The 24,165-nt window shown below is 43.1% G+C and overlaps 1 protein-coding gene across 1 annotated transcript in view; it reads right to left on the reverse strand.

Annotated features, from left to right (window-relative positions):
- The window catches only part of pard6a (par-6 family cell polarity regulator alpha), a 31,205-nt gene that overhangs the window by 6,736 nt on the left and 304 nt on the right, over positions 1 to 24,165 (reverse strand). The window contains exon 2 of the mRNA XM_035798630.2: positions 18,735 to 18,957. Coding sequence (XP_035654523.1) covers positions 18,735 to 18,957 — 223 coding nt within the window. The remainder of the gene's footprint in view (positions 1 to 18,734; positions 18,958 to 24,165) is intronic.

Raw genomic sequence — 24,165 nt, forward strand, 5'->3', positions numbered from 1 at the left:
AACATCCAAGACCTCAGAAAATAAAGTGTAGACCTCCGCAAGTCTGGTTCATCCTTGGGATCAATTTCCAAACGCCTGATGGTACCACGTTCATCTTTACAAACAATAGTACGCAAGTATAAACACCATGGGACCACGCAGCCGTCATACCACTCAGGAAGGAGATGCGTTCTGTCTCCTTGAGATGAACGTACTTTGGTGCGAAAAGTAAAACAAGTCCTATATCGACATAACCTGAAAGGCCACTCAGCAAGGAAGGAGCCACTGCTCCAAAACCGCCATAAAAAAGCCAGACTACGGTTTACAACTGCACATGGGGACAAAGATCGTACTTTTTGGAGAAATGTCCTCTGGTCTGATGAAACAAAAATAGAACTGTTTTGCCATAATGACCATAGTTATGTTAGGAGGAAAAAGGGGGAGGCTTGCAAGCCGGAGAACACCATCCCAACTGTGAAGCACGGGGTTGGCAGCATCAGGTTGTGGGGGTGCTTTGCTGTAGGAGGGGCTGGTGCACTTCACAAAATAGATGGCATCATGAGGATGGAAAATTATGTGGATTTATTGAAGCAACGTCTCAAGACATCAGTTAAAGCTTGGTCGCAAATGGGTCTTCCAAATGGACAATGACCCCAAGCATACTTCCAAAGTTGTGGCAAAATGGCTTAAGTACAACAAAGTCAAGGTATTGGAGTGGCCATCACAAAGCCCTCAAAGTATGTAAACTTCAACTGTGTGTGTGTGTATATATATGTATATATTTATATTGTATTATACTTGGCACAGTTGGAAAAGAGACCTAAGTCTCAATGTCTTCCCTGTTAAAGTAAAGGTTCAATGAAAAAAATCTTCCAAGATTCCAAATCCCAGTATCTCCCATCGTCTAATTTACATCACTTTGCGTGGCACAATACATTAACACAAAATGCAGATAACTTCTCACACATTCTTGAATCTTATCACCACACCTCAAAACTGTATGATAGGGTTGCGCTCCTGTGTCGCTCCTCTTTGAACTGATTAACACCATTTCCCTGTAAAAAAGGAATCCAGAGCAGTACAATAAAACATATCAAAATTGGTAACTCTTTATGAACACCTGAAACAATCCAATCCTTCACACCTCCAATGGTGTCCGTGCTCCCAGGGTTCTGTGGGAACGTCCCGCCCCGGACAAAGTCACAGATGAGGTGTGTTTGACCTCTATGATAACCCACAGATGGTCAGCCATCCAAACAATGTCATAAATCGTGATTGAGTCATCATGCTGGGCCTCGGCCCTTCATCCCTGGCCTTCATCATCGTTCACATTTGTTCATTCTCTCTATTTTTCAACAACACACACATACTGTACACACACACTTTCACATACTGTACACACACACTTTCACATACTGTACACACACACTTTCACATACTGTACACACACACTTTCACATACTGTACACACACTTTCACATACTGTACACACACACCTTCACATACTGTACACACACTTTCACATACTGCTGCTACTCTGTTCTTCATTACTATCATCACCACCATCATCGTCATTATTATTATCCTCATCATCATCATCTATTCTGATGCCTAAGGGCAACAGACAGGAAATCGAGAGGAGGAACAACAGACAAACATCTTACAGTGACTGCCTGTATGTACATATCTACCTCAAATACCTCGTACCCCGTCACAATGATCTGGTACTGGTACTCCCTGTATATAGCTTAATTCTTGTGTATTTTATTCCTCGTGCTACCATTAAAACAATTTAACTCTGCATCGTTGGGAAGGGCTCGTAAGAAAGTATTTCACAGTAAAGTTGTATTGAGCCTATGTGAATAATAACATTTAATGTGGTTATGAGGAGCACTGTCTGCTGAGAGGGTGAAAAACAGGAAGTCATCAACACCTCAGTGAGGCCATGGAGAAAGAAAAGAGAGCTTTTCCCACTCTGGCATTCTGATTTTACTGCCTGTTTGGTTATACCGTTGGGAGATCGGTGTACGATCACTATATATCATAAAGGATGCAGTGTATATGATCCTCTTAATACCGTTATAAAGTCACATTCAACACAGTGGCCGCTAGCCTAGCAGGGCCAGTAAGCAAAAGGTTACTGGTTTGAATCCCTGAGCTGACTAGGTGAAAAAAACTGCCGATGTGCCCTTCAACAAGGCCTTAACACACTGAGCTATAGGCTAGTCACTGCAAAGAGGTTTTATGGATGACAACATTAAACTGATTTGACCAAAGCCACAGGCTGTTGTATGGCGGGATAAAAGGGAGATTTGATGTATATCCAGGCTCAACTAGAGGGCATGAGACATAATGGGCGGGTGACTGTCTGGCCAGACTAGTGGTGATCCCTGACCTCAACACTATGAAGGGAAAACAATCATCTGCTCACCAACAGAAAATCTCTTCCAACATGGTGAGTAGACCGAAAACCCACTGCATTCACTGCCTGTGTATTAAATAGATATTTATATGTTCCTATACGATATGAATGTCCAGTTATGAAAAGCATGTGTGTGGTATAGTTGACATTTCTTTGTTTGTTTGAGTTCATAACATATATGTTTTAGTGTCTGTCTGTTTGTGTTTGTCTGTCTGTTTGCGAGTGACTGTCTGTTTACGAGTGTCTGTGTCACACCCTGACCTTAGAGATCCTTTTAATTCTCTATTTGGTTAGGTCAGGGTGTGACTAGGGTGGGTAATCTATGTTTTCTATTTCTTTGCTAGTCGGGTATGGTTCCCAATCAGAGGCAACTGTCTATCGTTGTCTCTGATTGGGGATCATACTTAGGCATCCTTTTCCCACCTGTAGTTTGTGGGATCTTGTTTTGATACTGTGCTGTTTAGCCCTACTAGACGTTACGTTTTGTTTTGTATTTGTTGTTTTTTCTGTGTTCATTTAATAAATTAATAGGTACGCCTACCACGCTGCACCTTGGTCCGATCCTTCCATCGACGAATGCTACAGTCTGTTTGTTTGGAAGTGTCTATTTGTGAGTGTCTGTCTATTTGTGAGTGTCTGTCTATTTGTGAGTGTCTGTCTGTTTGTGTGTGTCTGTCTGTTTGTGATTGTCTGTCTGTTTGTGTGTGTCTGTCTGTTTGTGATTGTCTGTCTGTTTGTGTGTGTCTGTCTGTTTGTGAGTGTCTGTCTGTTTGTGTGTGTCTGTCTGTTTGTGATTGTCTGTCTGTTTGTGTGTGTCTGTCTATTTGTGAGTGTCTGTCTATTTGTGAGTGTCTGTCTATTTGTGAGTGTCTGTCTGTTTGTGTGTGTCTGTCTGTTTGTGATTGTCTGTCTGTTTGTGATTGTCTGTCTGTTTGTGAGTGTCTGTCTGTTTGTGTGTGTCTGTCTGTTTGTGAGTGCTCCACACAGAGCTGTAGCCGGCCCTGCTTCCCTCCCTGTCACCTCCATTAGGCTTATTGTCTGGACCCCCACAAAGCGCAAAGCAGCCTCTGTTATTAAACCCACTCAGGGGCTGGAGGAGGCGGGCGGGAGGGAGAGCCAATCCGGAGAGCACATGGGGGGAGGACTGGAAATGAACCAGCCAGACTGGCGTGACAGCCAGGCACCCAGGAGGAGGGGTAGGCTGGGGGCCGAGGTTACAGACCAGGGGGGTTGGGTCTGCTCAACGATCTAGCTGTCAATAAAAAATATTAAAAAGTCAGCAGATCAGGGAGAACTGCAGTACCTTCTGAATGATGCTTCCTGTCCACATCATCCCCACAGAGAGAAAGCCAGAGTTCATTACAATGGTCTGTTAAAGAGTCTGGACAGAACGGCTAACACACAGAGACGTGCAGGTTAACGGACTAGGTTATTGAGGGCATGACCTTGTCTATAGAGAAAAGAGGGAAACGTCTGAAATGCTACTAGCGATAACCCTGGACATAAAAACAGCTGGAGCTAGACTCACTTCCCTACTGAATCCATTTCCCCCTTTTTCTTATTATCAATCTCTGCTTCGCTTTCCCACTCGGTTCTTCTTTCCCTTGTGTCTCTGTGATTGTATTTGTACACAGTGTAAGCATTGCACGCCCAGGGATCTGTGTGGTCTATGAGCACGTCTACACTCTTCCGAGCAGCATTATTGACCAACTGGGCTATAATGTGGTTTAACGGTAAGTGAGATCAGAGGCTAATGTGCAGAGTGGCTAGCTACAGAGATACTGTCTCCCTAGTGTGTGTGTGTGTGTGTGTGTGTGTGTGTGTGTGTGTGTGTGTGTGTGTGTGTGTGTGTGTGTGTGTGTGTGTGTGTGCGTGTGCGTGCATTAGTGCTGATATAAAAAGGATCCATTGAAACCATCCCTTCACCCGGTCATGTCCAATATAAATAACACACACACAAACATGTACACATTTCTAGGTATGCCTGTATGCAGAGCCTGTATTGCACACAGACAGACTGGAACATCTATAAAGTTGTCCTCTCCCTGCCCTGTCTCCGCCCTCTGGTGAGGGGTTGTGGGATTCTCCAACACATTCTAGAATACACTGCTATGGTATCCATAAAGAACAGATGACGAATACCAAATATGCTTCCCTCACAAGATGAAATCAATCAAATACGCTCCTCTCTATATCATGTGATCTCTGTAGGCTACCGCATGAATCACCTGACTCATGTTATACACTACATTAACTTACTGCAGCACAAGAGCCAATAAATGCCTGTTAATGAAATGAATAACCACCATCAGTAGGTCAACTCAGTTCTGAATCACTGCTGACATCTTACATAACCTTGAGCATGTTGAGTTTAATACAATGATGATTTGTAACAATGCTGGTATCATAAGGTGAGATACTGATTCAAAGCTAGGCAGTCATTGGATTTAAACACTGGGAAGAAAGGCTGAGGTGGGAGGGGTCAGCAGCACTGGGCCTCAGGAGAGGACATTGAAATGAAGTCAGCAGTGGAGGGGTGGGCTTTTACAATGAACAAAATTATAAACGCAACATGCAACAATTTCAAAGATTTGACTGAGTTACAGTTCATATTCGGAAATCAGTTAATTTAAATAAATGAATGAGGCTAATCTATGGATTTCGCATGACTGGGAATACAGATATGCATTTGTTGGTCACAGATACCTTTTTAAAAAGGTAGGGGCGTGGATCAGAAAACCAGTCAATATCTGGTGTGACCACCACTTGCCTCATGCAGCACAACACATCTCCTTCACATAGAGTTGATCAGGCTGTTGATTGTGGCCTGTAGAATGTTGTGCAACTCCAATGGCTGTGCGAAGTTGCTGGATATTGGCGGAAACTGTAGCACGCCAGTTTCTCCAATCAGGAGCATCCCAAACAATCTCAATGGGTGACATGTCTGGTGAATATACAGGCCATGGAAGGACTGGGACATTTTAAGCATCCAGGAATTGTGTACAGATCCTTGTGACATGGGGCCGTGCATTATCATGCTGAAACATGAGGTGATGGCGGCGGGTGAATGGCATGACAATCGGCCTCAGGATCTCATCACAGTGCATTCAAATTGCCATTGTTAAAATTCAATTGTGTTATTTTTCCGTAGCTTATGCCTGCCCATACTATAACCCCACTGCCACCATGAAGCACTCTGTTCACAATGTTGACATCAGCAAACAGCTCGCCCACACGACGCCATGCAAGCTGTCTGCCATGTGCCCGGTACAGTTGAAACTGGGATTCAGCCGTGAAATGCACACTTCTCCAGTGTGTCAGGTCAAGACCCTGGTGAGGATGACAAGCACACGCAGATGAGCTTCCCTGAGACGGTTTCTGACAGTTTGTGCAGAAATTCTTTGGTTATGCAAACCCACAGTTTCATCAGCTGTCTGGGAAGCTGGTCTCAGACGGTCCCACAGGTAAAGAAGCTGGATGTGGAGGTCCTACACGTGTTCTGCGGTTGTGAGGCCAGTTGGACGTACTGCCAAATTCTCTGAAACGATGTTGGAGGTAGAGAAATTAACATTAAATTCTCAAGCAACAGCTCTGGTGGACATTCCTGCAGTCAGCATGCCAATTTCACGCTCCCTCAAAACTTGAGACATCTGTGGGATTGTGTTTAGTGACAAAATAGCACATTTTAGAGTGGCCTTTTATTGTTCCCAGCACAAGCTGCACCTGTGTAATGGTCATGCTATTTAATCAGCTTCTTGATATACCCCACCTGTCAGGTGGATGGATTATCTTGGCAAAGGAGAAATGCTCACTAACAGGGATATAAACAAAATGTGTACATTTGAGAGAAATAAGCCGTTTCTGTGTATGGACAATTTCTGGAATATTTTCTTACATCTCATGAAATATGGGACCAACACTTTATGTGTTGCGTTTATATTTTTGTTCTGTATAGTATTCATGACTCTACCAGAATTGAAAATAACTATAACAGAGCCAGTTGTCTGCAGCCTACAGGCATAAAGCCTCTCAGGCCTCTCTCCCACTGGATCCATCAGACATGCTGATTTACCCACTTCCACAAGCCCCTCTCAGACTCACAAACAGAAGACAAGGAGGAATGGGTATGAGATACAGAGGGAGGGAGGGAGGGAGACAGATAGCTTTTCCATCAATTTGCCTCCTGCCCATGTATAGTCTATAGTGACAGGTCCGTCTACGCTGCCATTCATGCTAACCTTGGGAGGGGGTCCCGAGAGAACTCACTGTTGGTCTGCACAGAGAGGTGTGTGTATTAAGTATCGATGGGTATAGAGTGAACATCTGTCTCTCAGCTCTGCCATAAAGAACCCTCCCCCAACGTGAGCAAGATAAAGAAGCTGATCGTGGACGACAGGATAAGGAGGGCCGAGCACGCCCCCGTTATCATCGACGGGGCTGTAGTGGAGCGGGTCGACAGCTTCAAGTTCCTTGGTGTCCACATGACTAAGGACCTATCATGATCCGAACACACCATCATAGTCATGAAGAGGGCACGACAATGCCTATTCCTCCTCAGGAATATATTTGGCATGGGACCTCAGATCCTCAAAAACAGCTGCACCATTGAGAGTATCCTGGTTGCATCAATGCTTGGTACGGCAACTGTTCGGCCTCTGATCCCCCCCTTGAGTAAAAGTATAAAAGTATTTGGTTTTGAATATACTTAAGTATTACAAAAAAAATCTAATTCCTTATATTAAGCAAACCAGAGGGCACCATTTTTGTGTTTTGATTTAGGGATATCCAGGGGCATTATTTACAAAACAAAGCATGTGTTTAGTGATTCTGCCAGATCAGGACTGGTGCACTTCACAAAATAGATGGCATCATGAGAGAGGAAAATGTTGTGGATATATTGAAGCAACATCTCAAGACATCAGTCAGGAAGTTAAAGCTTGGTTGCAAATGGGTCTTCCAAATGGACACTGACCCCAAGCATACTTCCAAAGTTGTGGCAAAATGGCTTAAGGTATTGGAGTGGCCATCACAAAGCCCTGACCTCAATCCTATAGAAAATGTGTGGGCAGAACTGAAAAAGCGTGAGCGAGCAAGGAGGCCTACAAACCTGACTCAGTTACACCAGCTCAGTCATGAGGAATGGCCCAAAATTCACCCAATTTATTGTGGGAAGCTTGTGGAAGGCTACCCGAAGCGTTTGACCCAAGTTAAACAATTTAAAGGCAATGCTACCAAATACTAATTGAGTGTATCTAAACTTCTGACCCACTGGGAATGTGGTGCTCCAAACTAAAATAAAGTGGTGCTCCAAACTGACCTAAGACAGGGAATTGTTACAAGGATTAAATGTCAGGAATTGTGAAAAACTGAGTTTAAATGTATTTGGCTAAGGTGTATGTAAACTTCCGACTTCAACTGTATATATATATATATATATATATATATATATATATATATATATATATATATATATATATGGTACCCTTGTACAGTATATAGCCTTGTTGTTGTTATTTTATTGTGTTACTATTACTTTTCCTTAAGTTTATTTAGCAAATGTTTCTTACTTACTTTATAAAAAATCTGCATTGTTGGTTAAGGGCTCGTAAGTAAGCATTCCACGGTAAGGTCTACCTACACCTGTTGTATTCGGGCACGTGACAAACACATTTTGATTTGATTATGCTGCCTTTTCAAATAGAATGGGGTGAAAAGGGCACTTAAACTGGTTAAGTTTGCCTCCATCTTGATACAATATCTTCTTGTCTCTAGTTCAGAAAGACATGCTATTCTAGAGTATGCTAGCTTACTGACAGTGTTACACCTCTGTATGACGTGTTATTGCCGTGTTACAGCTTATTGGCTGTGAGTTTGCACTTCATAATGTTGTGCTATTGCAGAGGGGAACAGCTTATTGACTGTGTATTCATACATCACTATGACGGGTTATTACAGAATGACACATCTCACTGGTTGGCTGCTGGTGTTATAAGGCTGAAGAAATCTAGTCGCTTATTTCTGACCATATATACAAATACTAAAAATGTGATTCCTTTTTCTGCAGAACTGTGTGGCTTTTAAAAAATATTGTTTACAGACAATTTCCCTTCCCACCACAGCTGACACAAGTAGTGTTGTTTGGTACTCTATTAGCTGCCTGGGTTCCTTTGAGGATTAGCTGATCCGCTGATTTCACGCTCTAATCAGACAGACAGCAATAGTCCAATGACTTCCTGACTGTTCAGTCACATCACATAAATCTGACAAGGAGAGTCCTGCCTTAAGGCACACACCGGCACTAATACTCCCATGTGCCCTTACAGCAGCCTTGCTGGTAGGTCATTGAGGAGTAGGTTGTTTCTACTTCACCATCACTGCTCTTGTCTGCCTAATTATTGAGAGTACGAAGATGTTCATCAACCTGCTGGTCACCATGAATATGCTAGTGAGGTCCCTGAAGGGGTCCCACTCTGAGCCCATTGTCAGACCCTTGCTATCAGATGAATTATTCCCCCGTGAACAGGCCAGGCTGTGGGATGGGAAGCCTGGCCTGGCGGCACTAGCACCAGCAAGCCCCTGTCCTCCAGAGTAGATGGATATCTGATGCTGCCAGCGGGAAGCTGATCACAGTGCTGTGGAGGGATCTCTTTGCTACCACAACTCCTGGATCCCCTTACAAGGGCTGGCCACTGGCTGCAATGTAGTGCTGCTGCAAGAACAAACTATTCCTGTCTACAACAGCTGAGCTCTGTTGTCTATCAGTGTTCAGATATGATCCTGTCTTTAAGTATGTGCTCCAAATACAGATCATATATAGGACCCAGGAGTTTTAATTGACCCTCTGATCTAACCAGGAAGAACTCTAGTAGACTATTAAGAGTTCTTTCCTTGTCAGGTCATAAGGTCAGGAAAAACTTGCCCTACCCATATAGTGTGACTGACCTCTCCTGACAGGTCTCCATCTGTGTGTGTGTGTGTGTGTGTGTGTGTGTGTGTGTGTGTGTGTGTGTGTGTGTGTGTGTGTGTGTGTGTGTGTGTGTGTGTGTGTGTGTGCGTGTGCGTGTGCGTGTGCGTGTGCGTGTGCGTGTGTGTGTGTGTGTGTGTGTGTGACCATACTGTCCCCGTCCTGAGCCTATGATCTCACCCTGTCTGCACTCCAACCATCTGGAGGCTGAACTGAAGCCCTGCCATATGGTCACCACAGCAACCCTTAACGCACCACTGTTTTCCAGGAAGAATAGGCTGCCATCTACAAAGGGTTCAGCAAAGTCTACCTAAACTAAATGACAACACATTCAAAACATGTACAGTGCCAACACAGAAGAAAACACTCATTTTCTGTTTGAAAGACTCAATGACAACACAGTGTGTTAGTGGAGCAGCAGATCAGATCAACAGCAATATGCCGCGCGTGAGGTGGGAGCAGCAACAGGCCTCGTACCTGTGTGTGTGTGTGTGTGTGTGTGTGTGTGTGTGTGTGTGTGTGTGTGTGTGTGTGTGTGTGTGTGTGTGTGTGTGTGTGTGTGTGTGTGTGTGTGTGTGTGTCTGGGATTACCCTTTAAGGTTGAGGGCAGCTCTAATCCCAACCCAGGATTATTACTGAGACACAGACACATGAGAGGGACCTGGTCTAACCGCTCTTTATATAAACCCCAACCCCACCCCCACTAACCCTGATCACACTATAAACCTCTGAAAGCTGGAGGATGGAGAACTATAGCTTTCACAAAACAGGCTCACACAGGGCACTGTGAGCATCATTCATACAGGTACATCCTCTCACCCACCAATTGCTTCCCCGTCCTTGAAGACACAAACACAGGTAAAGGGAAGTTTACAGTGTAAACTTCTTATGTTTTGCTAGCACAGACTGGAATATGTTCCGGGATTCCTCCGATGGCATTGAGGAGTACATCACATCAGTCATTGGCTTCATCAATAAGTGCATCGATGACGTCGTCCCCACAGTGACCGTACGTACATACCCCAACCAGAAGCAATGGATTACAGGCAGCATCCACACTGAGCTAAAGGCTAGGGTTGCCGCTTTCAAGGAGCGGGACTCTAACCCGGAAGCTTATACGAAGTCCTGCTATGCCCTCCGACGAACCATCATACAGGCAAAGCATCAATACAGGACTAAGATCGAATCGTACTACACCAACTTTGACCCTCGTCGGGTGTTGCAGGGCTTGCGAACCATTACAGACTACAAAGGGAAGCACAGCCGAGAGCTGCACAGTGACACAAGCCTACCAGACAAGCTAAACTACTTCTATGCTCGCTTAGAGGCAATTCAAAATGACTTTAATAACTCTACCTACATGTACCTACATGTACATACTACCTCAACTGACCGGTACCACCGCACATGACTCTGTCTCAGTACCATGTATATAGTCTCGCTATCGTTGTATACTGTATATAGACTTTCCTTTCTTTACTGTGCCATTGACTTGTTTGTGTTATTGGCTTGTTTGTTTACTCCATATGTAACTCTGTGTTGTTGTCTGTGTCACACTGCTTTGCTTTATCTTGGCCAGGTCGCAGTTGCAAATGAGAACTTGTTCTCAACTAGCCTACCTGGTTAAATAAAGGTGAAATAAATAAAAACAAAGTTATTTTTCTGCTGCTCTTTAATTACTTGTTACTTTTATCTCTTATTTTTTTTAAACCGCATTGTTGGTTAGGGGCTCGTAAGTAAGAATTTCACTGTAAGGTGAGTACACCTGTTGTATTCGGTGCATGTGACTACTACAATTTCATTTGATTTAGCTGCACCTGCGTTTGTCAATTTGACAAAATTCTATTATTCTCTTCTGTACCTACTGTTGTATCATTTCATTATGAGCTCCCTTACAGACTGCTGTTTCATGCCTCTGTCTGTCAACACTGCGCTGGATCACAAAACAGTATGTCGTCTCCATCAGTATGAGTTGAGTCATCTCCATCGTAGGCGTACTGTAGTGTACATACGTACACATTCCATTCAGAATCCAGAAATGGGCTGTGGACAGCTGCCAATAACAGCAAGAATTCTTGCAAACCCTAAACAACGCCCACATACCCTCTGTGAACTCAGCAGGCAGCAAGCTCACAACTGTCCCTTCAATGTCTCTCTCTTCCTCTTGCCTCTGTTTATGCGTCTGCTCTGTCTTTAACCAGCCATATTACTAGTTTCCGGACAAACAAACACAACTGAATAGAATAGACCCCTGTGCTGCTGTTCAGTGAACCACTGGGTCTTTGATCAAAGGTTAGATCAAAAATCACATGCAATCTGGGGAAAAGGAATTCCATCCTGTACATCTGAGTGGGAATTCCATCCTGTATATCTGAGTGGGAATTCCATCCTGTATATCTGAGTGGGAATTCCATCCTGTACATCTGAGTGGGAATTCCATCCTGTACATCTGAGTGGAAATTCCATCCTGTACATCTGAGTGGGAAACTGGAAATAGAAAACTCTATTTTACTCTTTCACACTACACAGTGGTTTACAGTTTCTCCATCGGTATTTATTTGATGAACTTGGTAACTGCCCCTCTATATCAACTAGTGAATACTGCCCAGGTAACTAGTCAATAGCCCTGGATCATACTGCCCTTTATTCACACCACTGACAGCCTATTGATCCTCAGTGGCATGGGCACCCGCAAACCAACCACGCCAACCTGTGGTTGGTAACCTCCTGTTCCCAAACCTCCAGTGAACCTGCTGCATGCCAGTACATTTCTCTCACTGCCTACACTCCGCCCTCAGCCAGTCTCTGAGAATGTACCAAACAAGCCATGTACCAGGCTGGCTGTTTCACAGAAACAAGAAATCCCAGCAGTTCTCAGAACTCTAAGAAGCTGAAAGACACGGAGAAAGACTTGGCTAGAGAAGAAATTCAGAGTCTGCTCTAACAGTGGGTGATCTGTGTTGCCTCAGAGCAGGTGTTTGGTCTCGTGATCTGACATGGCATGCAGTGCTCCGAGGTGAGAGAGAGAACGTTATACAGAACCCTGCCCAACACATACACCTGCACAGCAGATGTTCCTAGCACTACTCACACTCTGCCTACTTTCCTCATCTCTTTCTCTCTCGCTCCTCTAGCTCTGCTATCCTAATATACGCAACATGACCAAAAGTGTGTGGATTCGGCTATTTCAGCCACACCCTGTGCTGACAGGTGTATAAATCGAACACATAACCATGCAATCTCCATAGACAAAACATTGGCAGTACAATGGCCTTACTGAAGAGCTCAGTGACATTCAATGTGGCACCAGCATAGGATGCCACCTTTCAGACAAGTCAGTGTGTCAGATTTCTGCCCTGGTCAACTGTAAGTGCTGTTATTGTGAAGTGGAAATGTCTAGGAGCAACAACGGCTCAACCGCGAAGTGGTAGGCCACACATGCTCACAGAACAGGACTGCTGAAGCGTGTAGTGCGTAAAAATGGTCTGTCTTCAGTTGCAACTCTCACTACCGAGTTTCAAACTGCCTCTGGAAGCAACGTCAGCACAATATCTGTTTGTCGGGAGCTTCATGAAATGGGTTTCCATGGCCGAGCAGCCACAGACACAAACCTAAGATGACAGGGCGCAATGCCAAGCGTCGGCTGGAGTGGTGTAAAGCTCGCCGCCTGGCAGTCTGACGGAAGAATCTGGGTTTGGTGGACGCCAGGAGAACGCTACCGCTACCTTCCCAGAAGAGTGGAGGCTGTTAGAGCAGCAAAGGGGGGACCAACCATATTGATGCCCATGATTGTGGAATGAGATGTTAGACGAGAAGGTGTCCACATACACTACATGATCAAAAGTATCTTCCTCCTTTAGTCCACCTATATTAAAAACTCCATAACTATTCATATTTCATTTCACTCTGTCACTAATGACAGTTATTATCCTTGTTTAAATGTATTTTTGATGTATTTAAACAGGGAAATCCCATTGAGACCAAGGCCTCTTTTACATGGGAGCCCTACACACAATCATACAATTCAAAATATTTACAATTCCTATGGAGGGGTAGTACAATATTTACAATTCCTATGGAGGGGTAGTACAATATTTACAATTCCTATGGAGGGGTAGTACAATATTTACAATTCCTATGGAGGGGTAGTACAATATTTACAATTCCTATGGAGGGGTAGTACAATATTTACAATTCCTATGGAGGGGTAGTACAATATTTACAAGCAGTTAAAAAAACTGTACTTACAAAACACGTTTATGAAAAACAATCACATTCCCCATGAAAAAAATAACCTATTGCCCATAATAAAGTGTAAGCTCTTAAAAAAAAAAGCTCTGTAGAACCTAAAAGGGTTCTTCGGCTGTCCCCATAGGAGATTCCTTTTTGGCTCCAGGTAGAACCCTTTTTGGTTTCATGTAAAACACTTCCCACAAAGGGTTCTACCTGGAACCCAAATTGGTTCTACCTGGAACCAAAAAGGGTTCTACCTGGAACCAAAAAGGGTTATCGTATGGGGACAGCCGAAGAACCCTTTTGGAACCCTTTTTCCTAAAAGTGTAGTGTGCTATGAGAAAGTGCGTCCAATGGCACAGTGGCAGCTGCATGGCGATATCACCACAGTCCAAAGCCAGAATGTATGCCGACTGAATGATTTGTTTTCTGCTATTTAACTCAGGCATGCCCTATTCCTAAAAGGAAGCCCATTTGAATTCTTAACTAACGTTAACTCATCAACATGTTTTTGAAAGATAGCTTTTAGTCAATCCAGATACCCACATATTTATAAGCGAGGACACGATCAATGTGGGCACCGTGCAATGTACATAAATCATAAATCATCAGATACATTTGTAGGCATTGGCATTAAGCATGCAAATACAGCAGGATTGTGGGGGCATAAATTCACTGTCTCTCTCTCAGTCCTAAACATAACACAAATGCATTCCCAGGCACACACAAACTCACACAACAGTACACACAACAGTATACTCAATGCACACACACACACACACACACACACACACACACACACACACACACACACACACACACACACACACACACACACACACACACACACACACACACACACACACACACACACACACACACACACACACACACACACACAGAGCTGCTCCTCGGGGTATTGAGCAGCTGGTGCAGCCTTAGTTGAGCGTGTGCTGGGTGAACACAAGGGAATCTCTCTGACTATGCTAAAAACAGAAGCACGGCCAATGGGCTTTACACCAGCATGCCAACCCACAATAACACCACTAAAACACTACCTAAAGCACTCCTGCATGACTACATCGGAGCACGGTTTGAATTTGCATATTGTTTTGAATGTAGTAGCAGTGTGTGTTTGTGTTTGTGCATGAGTGTAAGGGAGATGGGGGGGTTGACTTTTAATGTTAGCTAGAGGAGATCTTACTGGAGGCGTCTTCAGGTCCCTCTCTGGAGAGTGAGGAGAGAAGAGAAAACCCTTTCTTCCCTCTTTTCCCTTCTCCCTCTGTGTTTCTCTATCTCCCTTTTCCCTCCCTCCTCTCAGCCTTTCTTTCCATGTGAATTAGCTGATTAAACCCCAGCTTATAAAGCAGTTTGCTGAAATAAATCTTCAATGAAGTAGATTGAGCAACCACAAAGAATATATTATTTTCACTAATCTATGCTTCTTGGACTGCCAGCTATAGCCCAGCTAATTCCCCAGACCTTTGCTACTGGCCTCTTGTGACTGTACCGAGAGATTGTGGAGGGATGTGGTCGCTAGCTAGTAGAGAACAGCAAGGATGGGCTAGTGGACTCACTGGGCTGACAGATACCATAGGTGTTTTGTGCTGGGATTATGTACGGGTGAGGATGGAAGCGAGCGTTGGATCCCTTCTGCATGGAATCCCATTAGCCAGCCTGTCAATGGCCACTCTGTGTCATGAGCTCATGCTAAAAGCCCCATCAATCTCATCGGTGTTTCAGTGAACCAGCAGCACTCTGTGACATCAATGCCCCATAAAGTGGCAGTGGACAAGGGAGGATCTGGTTAGAGACTTTTCAAAAATGGTTCCACCAGCACAATGTGTCCATCATGCCAGTAATGAGTCAATGGACCAAAGCTCTGTCATGTAGCAGCCTCTGGGGAGGTTAGATAAGAGTCAATCTCTGGACAGCAGCTTTTTGAGCTTTCAATAGCCAGATGGGCCAGTTGTGCTGGTCAGAGTGGTTGACCAGTTTCCTAGGTGTGGTCCTAGACTAGTATCACCACTACCTACGGTCTGTTAGTATCACTACAACTTTACATTAAGCTGACAACAGACAGGGACTCCAGCCCCCATGTTGACTCTCACCATTTGATATGATTGCCCATAGTCCTCTGAGGTTATGATTCAAATATGTCATGTGTCTGTACTGTATGGTAAGGATGAATAGTGTCTCTGTATAGATGGTCTCTCCAGAGATGAAAGGGAGATGATAAATAGAATACAAAGAGAGAAAAGCAAGCAAGTAAGGTTGAGCGAAATGTGGTTGGCTGAATAACAACCGTGTAAAGCAGTTCAAGTGAATGAAGAGCACAGCTCTAATGATTTGCTTCTTATTTGCTCTCACAACAAAACTTGTGAGCGAAAAAGCCATTACTGTGGAAAAATGACATTCCTTCCATGGAGAAGATGAAGCTGTAATCACGTAGCACCAGGCCCTGCACGGGTATGTCTGTAACAGCGATAAGTCCTCTCTGGAAATGTGCATTTCTGTTCCCCTCAAAACATGGTTTTATCAAATAGATCCTTTAAGAAAGCTATGCTAGAGAGAGGGAGGGAGAGAGAGAGAGAGAGAGAGAGAGAGAGAGAGAGAGAGAGAGAGAGAGAGAGAGTGAGAGAAATGAGAGAGAAATAAGAGAGAAAGAGAGCTGAGATTGAGGACCAGGGGCTAATCTGCCTTCTTATTCTCCTTTAAATAGAAATACAGGCATAACTCATGAAGATTTCACTAGGCGCATAGTGTAATCTTAAAAAGAAGAAAAAACACTAGCACATGCAGTAGTATTGCAGAGGGTTACCAAATAAAATCAAACTAAATTAAACTGCATTTTGATGAGGGAACAAACATATTTCCTGTTACCATACGGTTAGTAAGTGGAACTATAGCCAGACATTTAGCCCGTTGAAAGGCTGACAGGTGTTCAGCTATCCAGGACACTAAAGAGCATCCCCCATGAGAACAGGAAGTAGCTATGTTGTCAGTCGGTGGCAGCCGAACAGAAAAACTCCTGCTGAGTGAACAAATAGAGCTCAAAGATTCTGATTGCTTTTGTCTCCTGAGCCATTCAAATTAATGATCAGAGTTTTGTCTGTAAAGCGAGGAGGCTTTTTCCAGCTAATGAGTAATTAGCAGGTGTGCTGGATCTCCTGGAGCATACAGGGATGATGGCTTCCTGTTTATACACAGAAACATTCACTGTGCAAGTTATGGCTTTGTTATTCAACTAGGCCTATCTTCCACATATATACTGCAGATGCTGTAGATGAGAACAGGTAGCAAACACTGAGATGGATTGTAAAAAGATATCCCTATAGCAGTCTCTTTCTCTCCTTCTCATTCTATTTCAATTTCCATTCCTCACTTTTCATCTCCATCTTTGGGTTTTTCTCTTGAAGCCTAATTCTAGGACCACAGGGCCGACTAGATCCCATTAGCTACATTCCTCGCTCCCCTGGTCTGTGCTGAACGTAAGGCTCCCTCTGAGCTTCCCTCCCCCAGCCACCAACCCTCAAAGCCGTACCTCTCAGTGCACCTCACAAATGGCATTTCAATTGCTCTTCCTGAAATGTACTATTCCAGCATGCCACTCTAAGCATCCACGTCATCTTTGTCCAGCCAGCGTTATTGCTCCTAACCACACCCATGTAGACCTCATCTCAGGCCCCAGCAGGGAGGTTTCTGTGCTCCCCACAATGACAGGCAGAGCAGGGCCCTGGTGCTGATGCAGCAGGAGTCACTCCCACAGAGAGCCATGGACAGAGGCAAAGCTGCACAGCCTCTCTCTCTTCTGACTGACACATAGCACACTAAACCATTAGAGCTTCAGCGACCATACAGAGGGGGGTTGAACTACAGGGCACTACAGGGAATCTCCTCTCTACCCACAGCTGAGCACATACCAAAGATGGTTAACTAGAATACCCATCTATACCCACTGGCCTGTATAACATTGTGAGCCTGATGGATAATTATATAAAGTGGTAATTGAATCATGGACTCTATCCTGTAGCAATCACAAAGCAGCTGGACTTGGCTAATAAAGAAGGATAATAATGGGAATTTCATTAAGCTCTTTTTTATGTTCCAAAATAAAACTGATTATGGAACAGGATGGTCCTCTAAAACTGGGAACAATAGGAGCCATTCTCCAGATCAACATTTCCAAATGAATTATGCAAACAAACAAAACAATAAAACAACATGACATAGAAAGACTGGACTATAAACAATAGGGGAGCGACTTTTAAGAGCATTAATGGGCGATATCCAGAATGCAGAATTGGTTTTGATCAAACTCACTGACCGTGATGGGGCATTAGGAATGGAGGGGTATAGATGGAGATAAAGAGCTAGTAACAGAGCGTGGTGGGGAAGAGAGGGGAGAATCCAAGGTATAGTGTGTTTCAGGTCAGGCTGGGTGACTCCAGCCCCAACTGCATCCCCAGCTCCACCCCCAGCTCCGGCCTTAGCCCCAGCTCCATCTCCTCTCAGCACAGCACTCTGCCTCTGCATTCTTGAGTGCTGGCACAGCACCAGACAGCCCCACCCACTGAGGCAGGCCAGACTGGCAACAATGACCAGAGCCCCAGACACTCATCCACTCACAATACAAACAACAACATCATCACCATTGCCATACTGACTGACTCTCATATTTCCATCATCAGTCACAGTAAGAAATGCAGCTGTCAACAGCAGAACCCTTTCTGCTAACAATTAGACAACAGCATAAGACATAACACAGTATTTAATCATAAACACACACTACACACTGTACTACTCTATAATTTTCTGCTAGCTCACCTCAAAACTAATTTCCATGATTGACAACTGATTTAAAAACACATCAACAGCGCCGAAAACAAACAAGCATCAACAGTAGCACTGGCAAACAACTCACTTCAACACAACAGTCAACAGCTATTGGAACAAAAACACAGTGACTCCAATTGCAATAAGGTCAACATCAATAGCAGAGAGCTTTAGCCAACAATGTAAGCTAAAAATGAGGTTTCCCCTATAAATAACTCTCCTCTCCCACCCCATCCCTCTCTCCCTTCCCTTCCCTTCCTCCCCTCCCCTCCCATTCCTCTCTCCATGCCACAGCCTCACCTCTCTTCTGGATGATGATCCTGAGTAGTGGATTGGCTGAGGACAGGGCCTTGTAGAAGTTGTCATCGTTGTTGATTGGCAGCAGGTCACCATAGATGTCCGCATATCCCAGCAGCACCTCCACACTGGGGATGCGGTGAACAGTCTGCAGCAGTCGGTAGAACTCCTGAAAGCCACCGGTGCCATTCTTCTTCAGAGCGAAACGTCTGTACTCCGCCTCAAACTAGAACACAAAGGTCAGAGAACATTGTGTCATGAAAACAATAATGCAAACTGATAACGAATGGTGCAGCAACAAACCCCAAACAATTGATCTAGACTCCAATAAAAGCCTCGGCCATGACATTGCTCTTCACTAAACGATTTAAAATTCCCCTCTATTGCTTTTCATGAATGCATTCTGGTCCTCATAACATAACATAACCTAGGTATTAATTTGACTAGACATAGAACTAAACCTATAGACATGGTCCAGTATGTAACAACGAGGACCATGTTCTGAGATGTCTCACTAGGTGCGACACGGTGGAGTGTGGGTCATTGTGAGGTAGCTGTGTAGCACAGATACATAAAGATTGTTTAGGGGACAACACAAGCTGTGAGATATGCTTGTCTGTCTGGAGCTGCTGCCCTGCAAGGCCAGTGAATGTATCTCTGTGGTGTGTATCACATGGAAACACACACAGAAGGTTGTGTCACTCCTCTCACATAATAATGTGCAATCCCATCCTTGTCTGGGGCCACAGACTTCCTCAATCACAAAGACAGGGAGACAGATAGAAAACAGATTGGCAGACAGACAGATTACAGAGGGAAGGAAAAACAGGCAGGCAAGCAGAGAGAGGATGGGAAAACAGGGCTAGACAGTCTGGAGTGGACTGAAGAGTACTGGATAATAGCTTAAGTCCATTGGGTGTTTTCATAATAGCATGATTGACTGGTTTGTGTGTCCAACCATATTGACAGACTGAAACAAATAATGAGTACTTGAGAAAATGAGTGGTCCAGGGCCTAATCACCTTTTCCTCTCACCACTCTAACTCTGCAGGGGTTTACTACTGAAGAAGAAGAATATATTGCATGCTTTACTGGACAGAAAGGGTGACTGATTATGCCATTTCCACCCATTCACCTATAACACAGCTTCTGAGCTTCAGTCTATTTCACAAAGATCAGAGCAGAGCTGCAGGGGAAATCACCATATTTATAATGACCATCAGAGATACAATGCACACTCTCATCTCAACTCTCAACACATCATCTCTGTTTGCTCTTTATCTCCTCTCCTCTGATGGTGGTATCTATGGGGACATGGAGTTCTCATTTTGTAACAATATCAAGGAATGCACTCTGGAGAACGAAGTCAAACATTATAGCTTCAATTCCTTAGTTCTCTTCATACCTTAATGAGCCATTTGGGTGGATACAGTAAACTACGTATGGGCAGGATGGCTTCTATCAAGTATGATCAACTCTGCCTAAATATCACCTTCATACCAAGTAATCAAGTGAAAGAGTATTTGAGTGTGAGAATATAGAAGGTGACGGTAAATGTGTAAGAAAACAATGAATGAGTGAGTGAATGAGTGAGTGCTGGACAAGTTAGTGTAGAAAATTCTACTGTATTCCCAACCATCCTGGGGGTCCAATGTGCAAAACTGAGTCAAGAAAGTCCTTATTAGTTCGCCGAGGCCAGCCCTCTGGAGAACCGTGTAAAAGGCTGTAGAACAGGGGAGCTAACGATGGGCCTATTTGTCTTCAAACCATTTTAAGATGCAGTGCTTCAGCTGAGGCACATAACTGAAATACTAACAGAATTAGAAAGAATCCACTGTCAACAAGTTGTTAAAAATCACTGCTGAGGAGAGCCAGACAGACAGTGAGGCAGTTGGTTGCACATTACACTGCAGAGATATTGCCTGTATAGATTTCCCTATTAGAGTTTAACATCACAATCAGTAGCATATTGTTTGAATTTGATAAACACACATGAACTGTGCATTCGGACTAGCGGTCGACCGATTATCATTTTTCAACGCCGATACCGATTATTGGAGGACCAAAAAAAGCTGATATCGATTAATCGACCAATTATTATATATATATTTGTAATAATGACAATTACAACAATACTGAATTAACACTTATTTTAACTTAATAAAATACATCAATAAAATCAATTTAGTCTCAAATAAATAATGAAACATGTTTGGTTTAAATTATGCAAAAACAAAGTGTTGGAGAAGAAAGTAAAAGTAAGAAAGCTAACTTTAAGTTCCTCGCTCAGAACATGAGAACATATGAAAGCTGGTGGTTCCTTTTAACATGAGTCTTCAATATCCCCAGGTAAGAAGTTTTATGTTGTAGTTATTATAGGACTATTTCTCTCTATACCGTTTGTATTTCATATACCTTTGACTATTGGATGTTCTAATAGGTACTATAGTATTGCCAGCCTAATCTCGGGAGTTGATAGGCATGAAGTCATAAACAGCGCAATGCTTGAAGCACAGCGAAGAGCTGCTGACAAATGCAGGAATGTGCTGTTTGAATGAATGCTTACTAGCCTTCTGCTGCCTACCACCGCTCAGTCAGACTGCTCTATCAAATCATAGACTTAATTATAATATAATAACACACAGAAATATGGTCATTAATATGGTTAAATCCAGAAACATTTCGAAAAACAAAACATTTATTCTTTCAGTGAAATACGGAACTGTACCGTATTTTATCTAATGTGTGGCATCCCTAAGTCTAAATATTGCTGTTACATTGCACAACCATCAATGTTATGTCATAATTATGTACAATTCTGGCAAATTAATTACGGTCTTTGTTAGGAAGAAATGGTCTTCACACAGTTCGCAACGAGCCAGGCAGCCCAAACTGCTGCATATACCCTGACTCTGCTTGCACAGAACGCAAAAGAAGTGACACAATTTCATGTTAGCAGGCAATATTAACTAAATATGCCGGTTTTAAAATATATACTTGTGTATTGATTTTAAGAAAGGCATTGATGTTTATGGTTAGGTACATATTGGTGCAATGACAGTGCTTTTTTCATGAATGCGCTTATTAAATCACCCGTTTGGCGAAGTAGGCTGTGATTCAATGATAAATTAACAGGCACCACATCGATTATATGCAATGCAGGACCAGCTAGATAAACTAGTAATACCATCAACCATGTGTAGTTAACTAGTGATTATGTTAAGATTGTTTTTTTAATAAAGATAAGTTTAATGCTAATTAGCACCTTTCCTTGGCTCCTTGGCTCCTTGCTGCACTTGCATAACAGGTAGTCAGCCTGCCACGCAGTCTCCTCGTGGAGTGCAATGTAATCAGCCATAATCGTTGTCCAAAAATGCTGATTACCAATTGTTATGAAAACTTGAAATCGGCCCTAATTACTCAACCATTCCACTTAATCGGTCGACCTCTAATTCAGACTATACTAGATTGTTAAAGGTCCAATGCAGCTGTTTTTATCTCCATATGAAATCATTTCCGGGTAACAATTAAGTACCTTAATGTGATTGTTTTCAATTAAAATGGTAAAATATAAACAAAAATAGCTTCTTAGCGAAGAGCAATTTCTCAAGCAAGAATTTTGCTAGGACTGTCTTCATGTGGTCTGAGTGGGGAGGGGGAGTGGTCTGAGTGGGGAGGGGGAGGAGAAAGCTAGCTGTTTTGGGCAGAGAGGTTTGGAACTCTCTTTCTTATAAGTCTATTAACTAATTTACCAGGCAGGCCAAAACTCCATCCCACCAAAACAAGCTGAAGTTTCAGGTGGTCTTTTCAAACAGCTCTTACACTAAAATGGCATTATCATAATTTTCACAATTTCACAGTATTATTCCAGCTTATAGTGTGGAAATATACATAAAACACAGGTAAATCGTGTTTTTAACTACACTGGGCCTTTAATGATTTTGACATCAAATCAAATGTTATTTGTCACGTGTCGAATACAACAGATGGAGAGTGAAATGCTTACTTACAAGCCTTTAGCCAACAATGTAGTTTTAAGAAAAATAAGTGTTCAATTGTGCTTTGTCTGAGAAAGAAGTGCATGGAGGCATGAGGTTTTGCTTTTCACACTAGCTCATTCTTGTCTTGAAATGAAAACATGCAGTCTAAAGGAAAACTACAACCACTATTGAATTTGAGCTCTTGTGACAGCTATAATTAGATATTATTTCGCAACAACTTTATTCCTATTGAATTTCTAACTCTTTGAGTACTCTTTATCTTCGGGGGATCCATGGAGCCATTGCAAGTTGTATATTTTCAAAAACATGTGTTGCCAGGACAGACAATGTGTGAAAGAAGTGTTGTCCTCACTAATATTTTAATAATAAAGGACACCTTAACCAATATGTCAGAGTATATTTGACAGAAGGTCAATTGGTTTTAAGGTGATACACTGATGAAGATGAGAATGATGATGATAAATGATAAATATATAATTTATTATCTTCAATGTTTTTTTGTACATTTAGGCTAAGGTATTGTATTGGCTACTATGGCCTATTCAATTATGGGCAATTCTTAAGCATTGGGGTTCCCGAGTGGCACAGTGGTCCAAGGTACTGCATCTCAGTGCTAGAGGCATCATTACAGACCCTGGTTCGATTCGGCCGTGATTGGGAGTCCCATAGGGCAGAGCACAATTGGCAACAAGGCTGTGGTTGGCTGTCATTGTAAATACGAATTTGTTCTTTAACTGACTTGCCTAGTTAAATAAAGGTTAAATAATTTATGCCATATGGTTTGTAGGTTTCATGCATAGTCTAATTAACTAGCCAGGCCCTATATTCTAATTAACCACGTACAGTTACGCTCCATTCTGCACCATAGCAGCGCGCTACAATGCATAACAAAAATGACAGAGCAGAGAGCGACTATGCAAACTGTCATAGCCTCCTAGCGTGCATGGATAGGGTTTCTTTCCACTAGTTACCAAAGCCACAAAGTAAAAATTGGCTATATCGTACAAATAAATGTATGAAAACAAAAATTATATTTTTAGTCTTAATTGAAGTTTAGGATTCGGTATACTATTGGGTATAAGATTGTCAGTGTGGTTAATATTAGGGATAGGTTTAAAATCAGATTTGAAGTAGATACATATTAGAAATAGGCGGGGTTTACGACTTTGTGACTGTGATAACTAATGACGACCCCCATGGATAGAGACAGACACGCTCGCGCCCGGAACGTCGTGGTGACAAGCATAAATCAAGGACACGAACATCAGTGTTTCGCGCTCAGATATGATTAGTTTAGGGGGGATTCAAGAGCCCCGTTGTGACAGGTAGTGCAATACGGACAATCCCATTTATAGGCTACATCCTGATTTTGTTAGCCCTGTGTACCGCGCGTGCCTGATACAGTAGCCCACCAACCAATAAACCGCGGTCTA

Source organism: Oncorhynchus keta, chromosome 22, assembly GCF_023373465.1.
Source record: "Oncorhynchus keta strain PuntledgeMale-10-30-2019 chromosome 22, Oket_V2, whole genome shotgun sequence".
Lineage (NCBI taxonomy): Eukaryota > Metazoa > Chordata > Actinopteri > Salmoniformes > Salmonidae > Oncorhynchus > Oncorhynchus keta.